Source organism: Fulmarus glacialis, unplaced genomic scaffold, assembly GCF_000690835.1.
Source record: "Fulmarus glacialis isolate BGI_N327 unplaced genomic scaffold, ASM69083v1 scaffold15817, whole genome shotgun sequence".
NCBI classification, from domain to species: Eukaryota; Metazoa; Chordata; class Aves; order Procellariiformes; family Procellariidae; genus Fulmarus; species Fulmarus glacialis.
Genome location: NW_009221400.1, coordinates 20,213 through 34,266, shown reverse-complemented (window position 1 = coordinate 34,266; position 14,054 = coordinate 20,213). Strand labels below are relative to the sequence as shown.

At 48.5% G+C, this 14,054-nt stretch overlaps 1 protein-coding gene across 1 annotated transcript in view; it reads right to left on the bottom strand.

Moving 5' to 3' along the window:
* Window positions 1-1,972: 1,972 nt before the first annotated feature.
* FLVCR2 (feline leukemia virus subgroup C cellular receptor family, member 2) overlaps window positions 1,973-14,054 on the bottom strand; it is a gene marked incomplete at its 5' end in the record, with an annotated part of 32,287 nt that continues 20,205 nt past the window's right edge. The window contains 6 exons of the mRNA XM_009581106.1: window positions 1,973-2,074; window positions 4,347-4,402; window positions 4,831-4,942; window positions 5,382-5,487; window positions 6,125-6,235; window positions 13,153-13,256. Coding sequence (XP_009579401.1) covers window positions 1,973-2,074; window positions 4,347-4,402; window positions 4,831-4,942; window positions 5,382-5,487; window positions 6,125-6,235; window positions 13,153-13,256 — 591 coding nt within the window. The remainder of the gene's footprint in view (window positions 2,075-4,346; window positions 4,403-4,830; window positions 4,943-5,381; window positions 5,488-6,124; window positions 6,236-13,152; window positions 13,257-14,054) is intronic.

The window sequence follows — 14,054 nt, the reverse complement described above, 5'->3', positions numbered from 1 at the left end:
ATCCCACCATGTTTCCATGATGGCAACTAGATTATAATTTTCCTGCTGCACAACGGCTTCCAGCTCCTCCTGTTTGTTGCCCATGCTGCATGCATTGGGGTAGATGCAATTTAGTTGGGCTATTGATCCTGCCACCTTTGGGCGCTTCCATGGTTTCAATATCAATAACCTTTGTGTCTTTGCTGCCGCATGGATCTCCATCCCCTACCTCCACTGCGACGGCAGACCAAAGGACCTTGCTAGCACACCGTCCCTCAAACATTGGTGTGCCGCCCCAGGCTTATCTCTAGCAAGACCGGTTTTATCCCTTTCCCTTTTTCAAATCTAGTTTAAAGCTCTTTCAACGAGCCCTGCTAACTCCCGTGCAAAGCTGATTTCCCCCCTTTGAGACAGGTGTACCCCATCTGTTGCCAGCAGGCCTGGTGTCATGTAAACCGACCCATGATCAAAAAACCCAAAATTCTGCTGGTGACACCAGGCTCAGAGCCAGGTATTGATCTGCTGGCTCTTCCTGTTTCTTCCCTCATCATTCCCTGCAACTGGAAGGATAGAGGAGAACACTACTTGTGCTCCTGATCCCTTAACCAGTTGTCCCAAGGCCCTGAAGTCTCTCTTGATTGCCCTTGGACTTCTTGTTGCAACTTCATCACTGCCTACCTGAAAAATCAATAATGGATAACAATCTGAGGGCTGTACTAGGGTAGGAAGCTTTCTCTTCACATCTTTAACCTGGGCCCCAAGGAGGCAGCAGACTTCCCTAAGAAGTGGGTCCGGTCTGCATATTGGGCCTTCTGTTCCCTTCAGAAGGGAGTCTCCTATGACAATGACCCCTCTTTTTTTCTTTATAGAAGCAGTTTTGATGCAGGGCATATACAGCAACATGCCTGAGCCTCGCAGTGTCTATTTTGCATCTGGGATGTCAGTGGTAACACTGGCAATTATACCAAGTTAGGTCTGCTAACAAAGGCAATGACACAAACTTCAGCCATCAAAAAAGTACCAGTATACCCCAAGCAGGCTTGCCCAGTTCATGCAGCTACAGCTTCTGAACTACTTGGTCCCAAATCAACACCACACGTCTACCCTGCTAAAACTGCCACAAACTGCAGCATGAAGACAGCTTCAAAAGCACTCAGCCTGGAGTCAAATCTTTCCCTGCCCACGGGACTCTTCCTCATGCTTGCATCAAAGCATGACAGCTTCACGCTCCCTATAGCACACAGTCTAGTCTTAGCAGGATTAAGGCTGTTTTTCCCAACGGACTCACTCTGCTTTTGCCTGATAGTCCTGTTGGCTGTGGCACTAAATGATACACATACTCAATGAACACCTTGAAAAGCAAAGGGTAGCGTGATTAACTTGGCAGATCAGCCAGTCAGTGCAAAGCAAAGGACAGTGAGTAATAAAGCGTTACACCCCGAGCAACAGCTGAGAAAATGCCAAGTGCCAATGAGATTCACAGATCAGCAAGCACAGAGCTTTACAGTTTTCAGGCATTCTTATACCAAAAGGCACCAACCCAATGACTCTGTTATTGCTAGATGTTTTTAAACTTCCTTCTTGAAGTTGGCCATGCACCCTGGCTGTGATCAAAGCCAACTTTTCTACATAGCTCCTGGTATCACATCCAGCCAAGAATATGGATTGTAAAAGTAATGTCAGAGAAGAGTCTCCAAATGCCTGCACCTCCTCTCCCCAATTAACTTACTGACAATTCAGTTCTCCATCTGCTCCAGCACCAGGCTTTGCCTTGCTGCACCTAGTTGAATCCCTATGCCCCTATCTGATGCGAGTCTGGTGGGATCTCCACTCTGTTCTTGAAAGCTGTCTTGTCTTTCCTCTCAGGTGGGTACTCGAGAAGGCCAGGAAGATTCTCGGTACTCTACGGCCATTGCTGTCACCCCAGAAGTGCCATTGGCTTGGTGCCTGTGCCACCCACGAGTGTTCAGAGAAGCAGATTAGTGTGATTCTCCTACCTTTGTGTATGAGCTAGTGAGCCGGAATGGGAATTGATGGGGTTAGGGTTACAAGCTACAGTCCCGTAATCCATGATCTGATTGCTGCCTTGGAGTCTCTGTAAGAACAGCCACAAGTCACCATCCCAGAAAAGATGGAGGCAAGTAGGGAAGGAAATGAAGAGGGGGGGAAATAAAAAAGAGGAACAGGCAAAAGAAGAAACCAGTAAAATCACCCAAGCATGTGTAAGGCAGCTGTGCCATGTAGAAAAGCTCCACTACCTGCCTCCGTCAGAGCTCTCCACAAAGGCAGCACACAATGCCCAAGCCTAGCTGGCTGCTCCCCTGACTGAGGCATCCATGTTAGTGCAGAACACCAGGTTCAGCCCACCTTCAGTTGGTTGAACACCTGGGATTGTTTGTTAAGCTTGAGAAGCTCAGCCATGTGGAAGTCACATTTGGGGGTGTGGTGGGGTGTCCGTCATGACTTCCTCACAGCATGATTCCTCAGAGGGAAGGAGCTGCCAGTGAAGTTTTTGACTGACTGAGACCTGTTACCTCACACACATCCCTCTGGTTCTTACTGCAGTCAGTTCTGGAGGCTTTTAGGATTATAAAAAATGACACCTGTACCACCTTTGCTCTGGTCTTAACACCCTCCCCCCTCCAACAGCAAGCTCTTACAATTGTATTTATACTAAAAAGATTTATACTAAAAATGGCTTAAGCAAAAGTGTACAATTCATCTGGTGAGAGAAGTGTCTGATGAAGGGAAAGGACCTTACTACTACTAGGCATCATGTTCACTGCCAAAGGACCTTAATATTTCCTGGGCCTTCCACATATGTGTTATGAATTAACTCACAGTGCCATCAGCACCTCTCATTACTACCCTGCTGCCTCAGGGCTTGTGGAGGATGGTTTGACCTTACAATTCATCTTCTGCCTTTGACTTCAGCACTGTTAATCAAGGGATACAAGCAGTTTGGTGTATATCAAAACAGACTGGTCTTTACCCCAGCTCAGCTTAGCTAAGTGTGTTCCAGTTAGCCCCATTCACGCCAGGATTCTGGGAGACCAGTTGTCTTCTAGCTTGGTCCCATAGACCATGATGCTCACCACTGCTAAAATCAGCCAATGTTGTAAGCCTCAGAGCAGAAAAAAAGCAGGAATTCTTTTTAAGTTATGACAAGGCCGGGGGGGCTCTTTTACTCAAACTAGATACATTGCACAACCTTTTCCACCCCCCTCATCTAGTCTAGAATTATATGTGCAAGAACTACTCAAGGCAGCATCAATTGCCTTTACTTATCCACCCTCTGCATTTGTGCTCAGATAGTTCAGTAAAAATAAATAATAAATAAAAAATAAAGTAAAAATTTAAAAAGCATATATTTTGTAATTGAAAATCCACCTTCCTGAGCAGCCGGTCGGAGCAGAGCTGCTTCTTGGACATTCTGGTCTCTCTCCAGATCGGACTGGTTAGATTATCTGGAGGAAGGCAGCACTGTCTTCTGAAAAGAGCTGACTCGAGCCAGCAGAGAACTGAGCTTATGCACTTTGCTAGTCACAGTTGCTGATGGCTTCACGAACGTTGAGCGGACGTCTCTGCTAACGTCCTAGAAGAGGAGCCCAGAGCAATAAGGAAAAGAGCCTCAAACAACCACCAGTCCCCCCCCTTTCCCTCCACGGAGAGCTTCTAAGATTATCCACAGCAATTAGTTCACTGGAGGCCCTCCCCATATGCAAACAGCTGCACTTATTGCACAGCATGCCACAGGGACATCATACCCTGAGCTCTGATGCTCACATATGAACTAGCAGCCTTGTCTGCATCACTGCCCAAAGTGTAGGGAGCCAGGCTGCTCAAGCGCTCGTTTGGGCTTTGCCACCTATCTTCCTCCAGTCCCTTACACTGAACTCCACTTGGCAGCTGAGGACAGGGAATAAGAGGAATAACCTGCCTCCCTAGGGGCCTGGAATAACAGTTACCCAGCTCTAAACAAGGGCAAAGTACTGGAGGGCTCAGCACATTGTCAGGGGAGAGAAGCGAGCACAGTGCTGCCCTACATCTGTCCCTAGCCAATATGAAGATATGTGAAGCCCTGCAGACTCCCAGAGGACCAGACCCTACAGATTCTGCGTGACATTAACAGTAAGCAAACAGAGGCCCCAGCGGCTGGTAGAGATGGGATTACAGCCACCTGTCTGAAAATGCTAACAAGGAGCTTCCCCACAGGTTGGGCAAGAAGCAGTGGCATAGGAGAAGAGAATTGCAGCTGCAATCATAACTCAGAAAGGGCCAACCCCATTCCTAGAAAGCAGAGAGGTTGGGTGTTGTCCTGAGCTAATAGCAGGGGCACAGCAGGGATTGAAGGGGGATTTACTCACTGTCTGTTCATTATCCAAATTGGCCTGCTGTCTTCGGAGATCAGCCTTAATGAATGCTGGGACAGAGGGAGGAAGAGAGATGTGAAGGCAGTTAATTCACCATGCAGAGCCCAAATCAATTTCCCCAGGACTCAAAGGGGCAGCAGAGGCCCCAGAGGAGACAGGAACATGTTACGGTGAGCAAGGGAAACCACTCTCCTGGAGGAGGCAGAGAGCACTTCTGAAACAGGCAGGATAGAGACTCCTTATTGCAGCATGTAGAAGGTGCATCTTTGAGGCCCCAGCCAGCAGCCAGGACAAGAAGCCTTGGATCATCTTTGTAACACAGATCAGATACTTGAAGAAGCACGGCAGCATTGCTATGGGACTGCTGTGTGGGTCCTGCCCTTTCCTGCAGGCACCACTACATACAAAAGTCCTTCAATTCATCTGCCAAGCCTAAGGGGAAGAGTCACAGAAGAGGAACACTGAAAAATTTAACTACCTGTCATAATGGTCCCCAGAAGCAGGAAGGAACAAAGAAAGAGGTTTCCTGCCTTCGTCCCAAAGCGATCCATGATTTGCCCTTGGCCAATGGTGAAGGCAATACCAAAAATCTACAAACAAACAAAGGCAGTGTCAAGCTGTACTGTTATTATAAAGCAGCTCAAACAGTTTCACAGCTTTAACGGAGTATCAGAGCATACAGGACAGCCAAGCTGTTGGCCTAGCGAGCCTAAAGTTTGTTTATAAACACATCCAGAGGCACCTCCTTGCAGCTGATGGGAAGACAGGTGACCCTTAAGGCTGGAATCCCATCTCTCACTGGAGAACAGCCAGGTCCTCGGCTGTTAGGAGCAATGTTGGAAAAGGCAAGGATGACTGGCATCCTGATGGATTTTCCTAAGCAGAAACAGAATGGGGGCCACTACAGAAATGCCATAAGGAACATCATTCAAAAAGCCAGGTCCCGGAGTGCTTAGATCATGGACAAAAAACTACAATTTAATCTCTCTGCCTATAAAGAGGCAAGCAAAGGGAAAAAAGCACACCTACCTGTGCTGCGACATTAAGGAGCCCTGACGATGTTCCTTCTGATTCTGGGTATGTCAACTCTGCAGCAAACTCAAAGCCCAGTGGAAGGTATCCTGTCATGAAAAACCTGTAAAGAAACACACAGAAAGGAAGACTCAGCAACTGCCAGAAGGCAGACTGAAGAGGCACAGTGTAGCCCATATCCCTTTTGGGATGCTTCACTGACTGCACGGGATGTTTCCCCTAGCATTGTCACAGCCCAGGCAGCTGTCTGACTCCCTCACCATGGCACAGGTCTTCCTCCTACTCAATACCTTTGCCCACAGCCACAAGCCATAGAGCCAGGTCAGCAGGGAGCTGCCAGTTGCTACAAGAACAAGGCATTAAAAGCAGCATCTCCCATAAGTAACTCTAAGGGGCATCATCCCCAGCATGGTCAAACAGCCACCCAGGCCCACATGCTTTTCATTCCTGCCCATTGGTCATCTGTGGGGCTGTGGTACCTCTCACTTCCCAAATGCTTTCACTTGATTACCTGGAACATTTAAGGCAGCTGCAGCTGAGCAGGGCCACATTAATGTCCCTGACTAATGAAACACATACAAGAAAGAGAGGGGAAGAGCAGATCATCTTGTCCTTAAACCATGCAGGAGCCACACACAGGCTATGGCTCTCCCCAATCCCTCCTGCACCATGAGCTCTGCCTCCCTGCTCATCCCCTAGCAGCTCACATGTAGAGGAAAGCAGCCTGCACATGAACTTACCCCAGCATGCCCGCAGTCACAAAAACCACCCAGAGGTGGCCTAGGCTCAAAGTGAAGGTGTAGGCTATCATTCCCACCAGAGACATGATATAGACGACTAGTGTTGTCTGTCTGCAAGGAAAAGCAGAGTCAGGGTTTTATTTAATCCAATCCTCCCATTCTTTTCGCCCAGAGATCTTGGTATAGTTTGCAGCACAAAAAAAAAAAAAAAAAAAAAAGTTGCACAGCTGTCTGACACCCTTACCCCAGACAGAAAAACTGGACAGACAGAGAGCACAGAAGGGCCTGCACACACAGCAGGGCAGCAGCAGAAGCAAGAACAGGACCTAGGAGTTTTCACATCCCTACTTCATGACCAGGGGCTTTGCTCCCTGTGGGGTCGGGGCATCACATCTATAAGGAGGCACCTATGAGGCAGCCAAGAAGCTCAGATCCTACCATGGGCTGACAGGTCCCTGGTCATGTACTGTACATTCCTCTTGAGGGAAAGAACAAGAGCCAAATAAAAAGATTAATAATCTTTCCTGGGCACCTTCTGTACTACAACCAGTTGGACACGCTTACTTATAAGCAGGAGCTGAGGTGATTAAGCACTCCCAAGCAGGAAAGCAAAGTGAACACTAACAGTGTTATGGGCCTGTATTTTTCAATGCTATCCAAAACACCTTTCATTGCTGCTCCTTCCTCTGTTTAAACTGCCTACTGTACTTGGAGAGGTGATGTGTAAGCCAGGTTGCCCTCACAGCCTCACCCTCAAGCCTCGGCAGCGTTTAGCGGGACTAGTGTCAGCTCCATGGCCAACGGCGGCTGAACCACAAGCTCTCGTCTCTGGACAGAGGGGACAAAGAGACCCCATGCCCAGGAAGCATGCCAGGCAGATCCTGGGAACAGCCATAGCTGCAGCCTGGCCACGCTGAGGAACATCAGCGGGCTCAGTACTGCGAGACACAGGCAGCAACCCAGGCCAGCTTTACTAGAACTGACACGCTAGCAATTGTCATCCCTGACTAGACACCAAGGAAACTCTTCCCACATCCAAAAAAACCACGGCTCTTTCCAGTACAGGAGGTGGCAAGTAGCCCTTCACAGTACGTAATTTTGGAAAGGAAGGAAGGAAAGGTAAATCCTTTACCTGACTGAAATTCCACCAGGCTCTTGAAAGCAGAACAGTTACCAGAGTTGGCAAAAGATTAATTTTCTGGACATTGTCTTTTAGGAAGAAGTTAAATGTGTAACCACTAGCTACTTGTGTACTTTCTACAAATTTTAGTCTTAATCCATTAAAGAATGTGTTTGGTATCAGTTCCTAGAATTCTACTAAAGAAACTAAACCTCAAACTGTTTTCACTTTTTTTTTTTTCGTTTTTAATGCAAATGACCACCACCAAAAACCCAACCCCAAACGGGCAGCCGATATTATATTGCATGATAAAATGTTTCCAGTACACTGAATTACTACAGATAAAACCAGAATGTTCCAGCTAAGGTTCTGTCCTCCCTCACTGCTGGCAGTGATTAAAGTCAGTGAGTTTCATGCTCCTGCGTCACTTCTTATCCAAATACAAGCCTGAGAAGCTAATTTCAGACTTCAACTATCGAGCCATGCTTACACAGGTTCACCAGGCACATTTAATGCACTGAAAGTCTAAACAACATTTTGCTGTGACAAGTAATTTTGTTTTATGTCAAAGGGGTAGGCAAATCCCTTAACCTCCGATGCTATGTAATTTCTAGAAGATGTTCTTTCCGATGCTTTCATGGAGGAAAAAAGTCAACTGTGAAGGCAGCATAAAGGGGCTGCTTACTTCTGCTATAACTCATTATAGAGAGCTGCTACATGGCCGGCACACAGTCTGGAGGCTGCAGAAGGAGAAGAAATGAAGGATTGACAGAGGAGTTAGAGAGCAGCCCCAGGAACATGGAAGAGAATCATAGAATGGTTTGTATTGGAAGGGACCTTAAAGATCATCTAGTTCAAGAAGCAGGTAAAAGCCTTTCTCTGCTGAATACAGGGTTCCTGAGATATCTCCTGCAAGTTCTTATGCCTCCCATCTCTTGACAAGCGGCCGTGGACTGCGCTGACTCGGAAGCGGGTTCAAGGCTAGAATTACAGCTCCCTGGGCTACATGGACCAAGTTTGAACTGGGTGCTCCTTCCATAAACAGGAGTCTCCAAACTACACGGCAGTCAGTGCTAAAATACAGTGCAGGCCTCCAAGAGGTGGCTGTGACCCTAAGAAGCTTAGTCTTGGCCAGCAGGGACACTTGGCACATGTGGGGTTTTTTTATTTTTTCTTCCCGCAGCTATTTTTGGTCTCAGTGCAGAGCTCTCCAGATATTGCCACAAAATCTCACCCAGTTTCCTAGGCTTATGGTTCAAGTATTCTAAGTAGTTTGTATCTGATTCACTCTGTCATGACAGTTGCCCTCAGTTGTGCTTTGCTCCTCATCTCCAGGCAAAGACGATGAATGAGTTAGTGACCAGATGTGGTCAGGACTTTGTTTCACATTGATGCTATGTCATTAGTCAAGCTGCAAGAAAGAAGTTCCCAGAACACGAAGCCCCCCACCGAGAACTAGAGCAGGCAGGCTCAGAGAAGCAGGCAGCTCTTGCAGGTTAAAGCCAGTGGTGTTCTCCATTGGAACTGCAGAACTAAGTGGGGGACAAAATGGGAGAAAACTGTTCCGTCTTGCCATGGGTACCACATCTACTGCACATTAGCTGGCTCAAGGAGACGATGAGCTTTCCTCACTGACCTGCCTTCCTGAATCATTAGGCTCCAGCAGGACAAAACGAATCAACAGACCCTTGTGAAAGAACAAGACTGCAGGCTTGCGCGCTGTGGCAGTCACACACCAGGAAGCACCCTGAAGCCATGCACTGAGCGGCTGCCTGCCCAACACAGTCCCTAACTGGGACTTGAACAGACAGCCCTGATTGCAACTCCTGCTGCAGGAAACGGCCTCAAGCACACAGGCAGACTTATACTAAACCAGACTTTAGCAAGACCCTGCTCCCCTGAGCATACCACTGATGACAGAAAAGGAGATTTAATGCCCAGCAGTCCAAACAAGACCCCAAAATTTGCAAACAAACGGTTTAGTTGAGGCACAGGTGGATATTGGTGCATAGGGAAACAAAGAAACCCGTGGGGAAAGACCCTGAGGCAGGGCGTTTCTCAGGAAGTGGCCTTTGTCACCATGTTCAATAGAGGACAAGAAGAATGCTCTGTGGCCCTAGGGGCAACAGGGCATGGAATAATGCCTGGTTTTGCTTGATAAGCCTCTTGTCATAGCCATAAATATCTTATGGGACAGATAAGAACCCAAAGGAGAAGCATATTCAGAGAGGCCATTCACATAGCATCCTGGTGTTTTTAGCAACCTGTTCCCATGATGGCTCTACATGGACTGATAATTATTGTCTGGAACAGGTACAACCAGTCTCCTTGAAAGGCTGTCCAATGCAGTGAGTGCAGGCTGGAAGTTACACATCCTGCTACATCACCTTAGGACAACTGGGGTCAACCTACCTCTGTGCTCTGGGGTGTGGGAAGGAAGCCCAGCGCACGGATGTAGAAGCAGTGCTACGAAGGCACCAGCTGCCAAGTCTCTGCGTGAGAGCCAGAGGAAAATCTGTGAAGGAGCTGACACGCTTATCACTTAGATGAACCTAAGCTGCCCTGACATTCATCTGCCCTCCCAGCCACATTCCCTACCCTTATGAAGAGGCAGATTAAAGAGCTCACACAAGGGACTGTGAGAAAAGAAAGACCTTAGGGAAAAAAGCCAGACAGGGCTGCCCTGCACCAGCAGGGAACAGGACTGAAATGGAGAGCGCAACTCCTGCTGTTCACTCAACTCCAGAGGAAGCTCTAGAGCAACGAATGAGCATGGCCCAGCCTAGCTGTGTCCCACAAGGTCACTTGGGTGAGGAAAGCCAAAGGGACAGGACCAGTCTCACGGGGGATCGGAGCTGCAAAACCATTAGAGTCAAGCAACATCTGAAGCAACAAACAAACAAGGGGCAGGAAAGCCACAGCCACGTGACACAGCTTTAGCTGCTGACTGGGATGTGTGCAGCTCCAAAGTGCTCTGCTGTATGGACTGGGATGACAGATGGCCTCCACAGGCTTTGCCATTCCAGGCTGTGCAAGACCCTGAACAAAGGCCTTATCCCTGTACTCCCAGAAGGATCTCACTGCTGGAGACACTGAGGTGTCAGATGCTGGAGAAGGGAAGAATTGGAGAGAGCTGGTTTGGTTTTCACCACCCACTCATCCTTTAACACTCAGTTTTATGCCACTTTCTTCCTGTATGAAAGTCACAAAAAAGGACAGCCTTGGTAAATTATTTATATAAAAGATATGGCAGGACAGGGTGAAGGCATATCCACTACAAAAGGACTAACCTGGAAAAGGGCTACAACAAGAAGACCCAAATTGCAGGCCAGACTAGGCTGAGAGAGCATTCACCTTTCAGTGGAAGAGACCCAAGCACCCCATTCTCTAATATCCAAGTCTTTCCTCCCTCCCCCAAACTTTAATGCACTTTAGGTCTGTACAGACCTACGTTTAAAACACCACTTGGGGTCCTCTGCCCAGTCAATGGAGAGAGATGGATATTTCTGACATCTTGCCTTACGGAGATGCAGCGATGACAGCGGAGAGCGCTGTCTGGAACCAGCTGGACCCGAGGTCATGTGAACACTGCCCTTAAAAGCAAAGTGTGGCCAAAAAGAAGTGCTGATTAATCCAGTCCCCAAGCCCCTGATTCTGAGCCAGACTCCCCCACAAATACCAATACACCCAGCAGTCTCCAGATGTCACAGCCCCATCTCTCCTCTAAGACAGGAACCTGAAGGATGTACATGGAGCCCCGTTTAACTTGATGTCAAAATGTGTTCTTTCGAAGAGGTGGGCTGTTCCCAACATGCCATCCCACCAGAGGCAGCACCAGTTCTGGGACCGCTCAGTCGTCACAACATAACTCGCGTATTTGTATGGGCCAAACCTGCGCCTGCTAATTCCAAAAATAAGAACAGCGCAGGGGCTGCTGCAGGGACTTGCCTGCCAAATAAAAGCAAGAATGCAAGGCCATTTGGTGCCTGAGCATGACAGATGGGGAAAGCCTGACTTAGCACAGCCTCACCCTTTCAAGGAACTGCTGATGGGACAGTAAAGATCAAACACGCATGTAGAGCTCTGCAATTCCTTCTGTTATTAACCTCCCCCTGCTCCCCTCAATCACAGCTGGATCCCATTCATTTACTTCCCTCTCTCTCCAAGCTGGCTAAAAAAAGGACTTGACATCTTTCCTTCCTGATTTTCATGTGCTTACCATTTCATTCCTGACACTATCTGAGCAGCGGAGGGAAGGGGGAGGGTATCTACCTAGAACATCTGGCATCTTGACAGTTTTTTTAAATAGACTTTTAAATGGGGCTAAATAAAGACTCTGTAGCACTCAGAAAAATTTTGCTAGGTCCACAGAAATCCACTTTGTGGGCTGCAATGGAGAACAAATTCTTAGCAGTGTTTTTCCTCACCTAAGGCTAGATCTATCCCTAGATAGTCCCTGGGGTCTGTGGAATAAATTCCATGGGTGGCATAGCCCTATTTTTCTGCACTCTCAGACAGTTCTGCCCACCTATGTGGTCCCTGCAAGTAAGCAGGGGCCGTGGAACAAATCCAGGGGTTTTTTTTTTCCCCTCTCCCATTATGCCAAATTTCAAGTCCCAGCTCTGCCTGGTGATCCACAAAGCTCTTCAGCCTTCGTGCTGCAACCTAGCTCCACTTAGGGAGTATCAGGAAGACCATCCGCCCTAGCAGTGCCAGTTGAGGCTACCTTACCACTAGCCCCGAGCTGGAAAGAGACACAAGCTACATTGCACAGTTAGCTAGTGCAGTTCATGACAGCTGTATTTCTATTTCCCAGGACTGCCAAATGAGCACTACTCAGTGGCACAGAATGATCTAGAAACAGCAACAAGTGACCTGCCAGTCTCTGTATTAGCCATCTGCTCCTCTTTCCCAGCACCCCCAGGAGTCCTCTGCTACCATTCTTTCTTTTTAGAGAAGCCCATTTCCTCTCCATTTTTGATCCCTGTACTTGACAGCTAGGGCCAGAGGCCGCTTCAGAAGCTGCAAGCCCACAGCTAAGCTGTCCAGGATGAGAACATGCTTTTCTGTCCCAAGATGGCAGTGGGACTCCCCCAGATGAAAAGCTGCTGCAAGGAAAAGAACTCCGAAGTTGCCTTCAGCTCATCACCAGCACATCACCAGTAAAGCCCCCTCTCACCCAACCTGCTCAGACAATGGGTTATAGCACAGCTCTCACAGCCAGCAGGGGAACTGAAAAGCTGATTACATGGACCCCAACATAAGACAGGAGAGGCACTCTCCATCCCTCGGGACACCCTACAGAGGTCTGTCAGTGAGATCTGAGTTCCTGAGGACTGGGAGCTGCAGGACACCCAAAGACTCTTAACTGTCCCTTTGCAGATGGCAGGGTATGCTGGCCAGATCTGCCTTCCCAACCCACCAGGCAGCAAACCCAGAATCATCCACCCGCAACCCCAATATCCTTTATGCCTGCCCTAAATACAGCAACATGCCCTCACACAATGCCTCTGGGCACTGGATTCAATGTGCCTTTCATTAAGCCAGACAAAGATTCACAGAAGCTGGTTTGAAAGGGCTGAGAAATGGTCTGGTACAGTCTCGATTCTGCTTGTGCCAAGAGCTCTCTCATCCCTGACAAAGCAGCTGCTGGGCCGTCCCATCCTCTCCCTATGCCTCCCTAGGGACCACTAGAACCAGACTTTGTATGGGCCCAGTGCAAACTAACACACAGCTCCAAACTTCACTTTAGACTAACTGGATTTTGAAGAACCATTTTTTTTTTCTACAAACCCTTCCACTGATTCAGTCCCTGGACTGCCAAGTTGCAACTGCACAGGGTTGCTCCTTGCACAGTACGGGGGAAGAGCACAGTCACTAGGGGCACAGAGGCAAACAAGGGACTTACTTGTAGGTTTTGGTTCTGTCCAACCAGATGCCGGAGATCAGAGCCCCGGCCATCCCCGACAGTATAATGGTGAGTCCAATCCTGCCAGCATTCACCTCCTCCCCCTGTGGTGAGACACACACACACTCACACAAATGCAGGAGCCAAGTCATAGCCAACAAGAAGCAAAGTGCAGAGAACCCAGAGAGGAAGAGACACCAAAGTTAGTGTCCCATACATGTCTTCTGCTGGTAACACACTAACCAGAACTAGCCTTTGCAAGAACACTTTTCGGCCTAATATGAGCCAATGCAGTGCCCTATTCTGACCCATGAAGAAAAGTGTTTTGGCACTTCTCTCTGAGCCAGCCCAGAGAAAAACGTGAGCACTGGCCAGCGCGAACAGACACTCTCAGAGGAGTCAGCGTAATCCCGATGAAGCTTGCTGTCTGGTGTTAGGATTTGGGCCAGATCGACCAGGAAATATTGGGACCCACTGTAAGGCAGCACGGAAAGGAGCTCTCTGGCACGCAGCCCCAGCAGTAAGCTCTACAGTAGCTCAGCTACTGAGGCACCCCACCCTTCTGCCACCAGAGCGTGAGTGTGGGCAGCCTCCTGCTACAGATGTCCCGGTAGAAATCACTGTCAGTTACAGGGTGGAGGCAATTGCTGGAAAAATTTCTCAGAAGAAAATGCTGTCATTTAGGGTGTAAAGGAGCTGTCTTTGCTAGAGCTTGCCAGCTTTTGCACGGGGTGGTGTAAAGAACTAAAGGAACCAATGCTCTCCTGCCAGCCAGACAGCCAACTTGTGCCACAGACAGCCAGAAGCGCTGCGGCATTGCATTTATCACAGAGCCAGTGCTGGACAACAGCAAGCATCAGAGGGCCGTGAGGGTTGGATGCACTTACTGGGTAATGATGGAT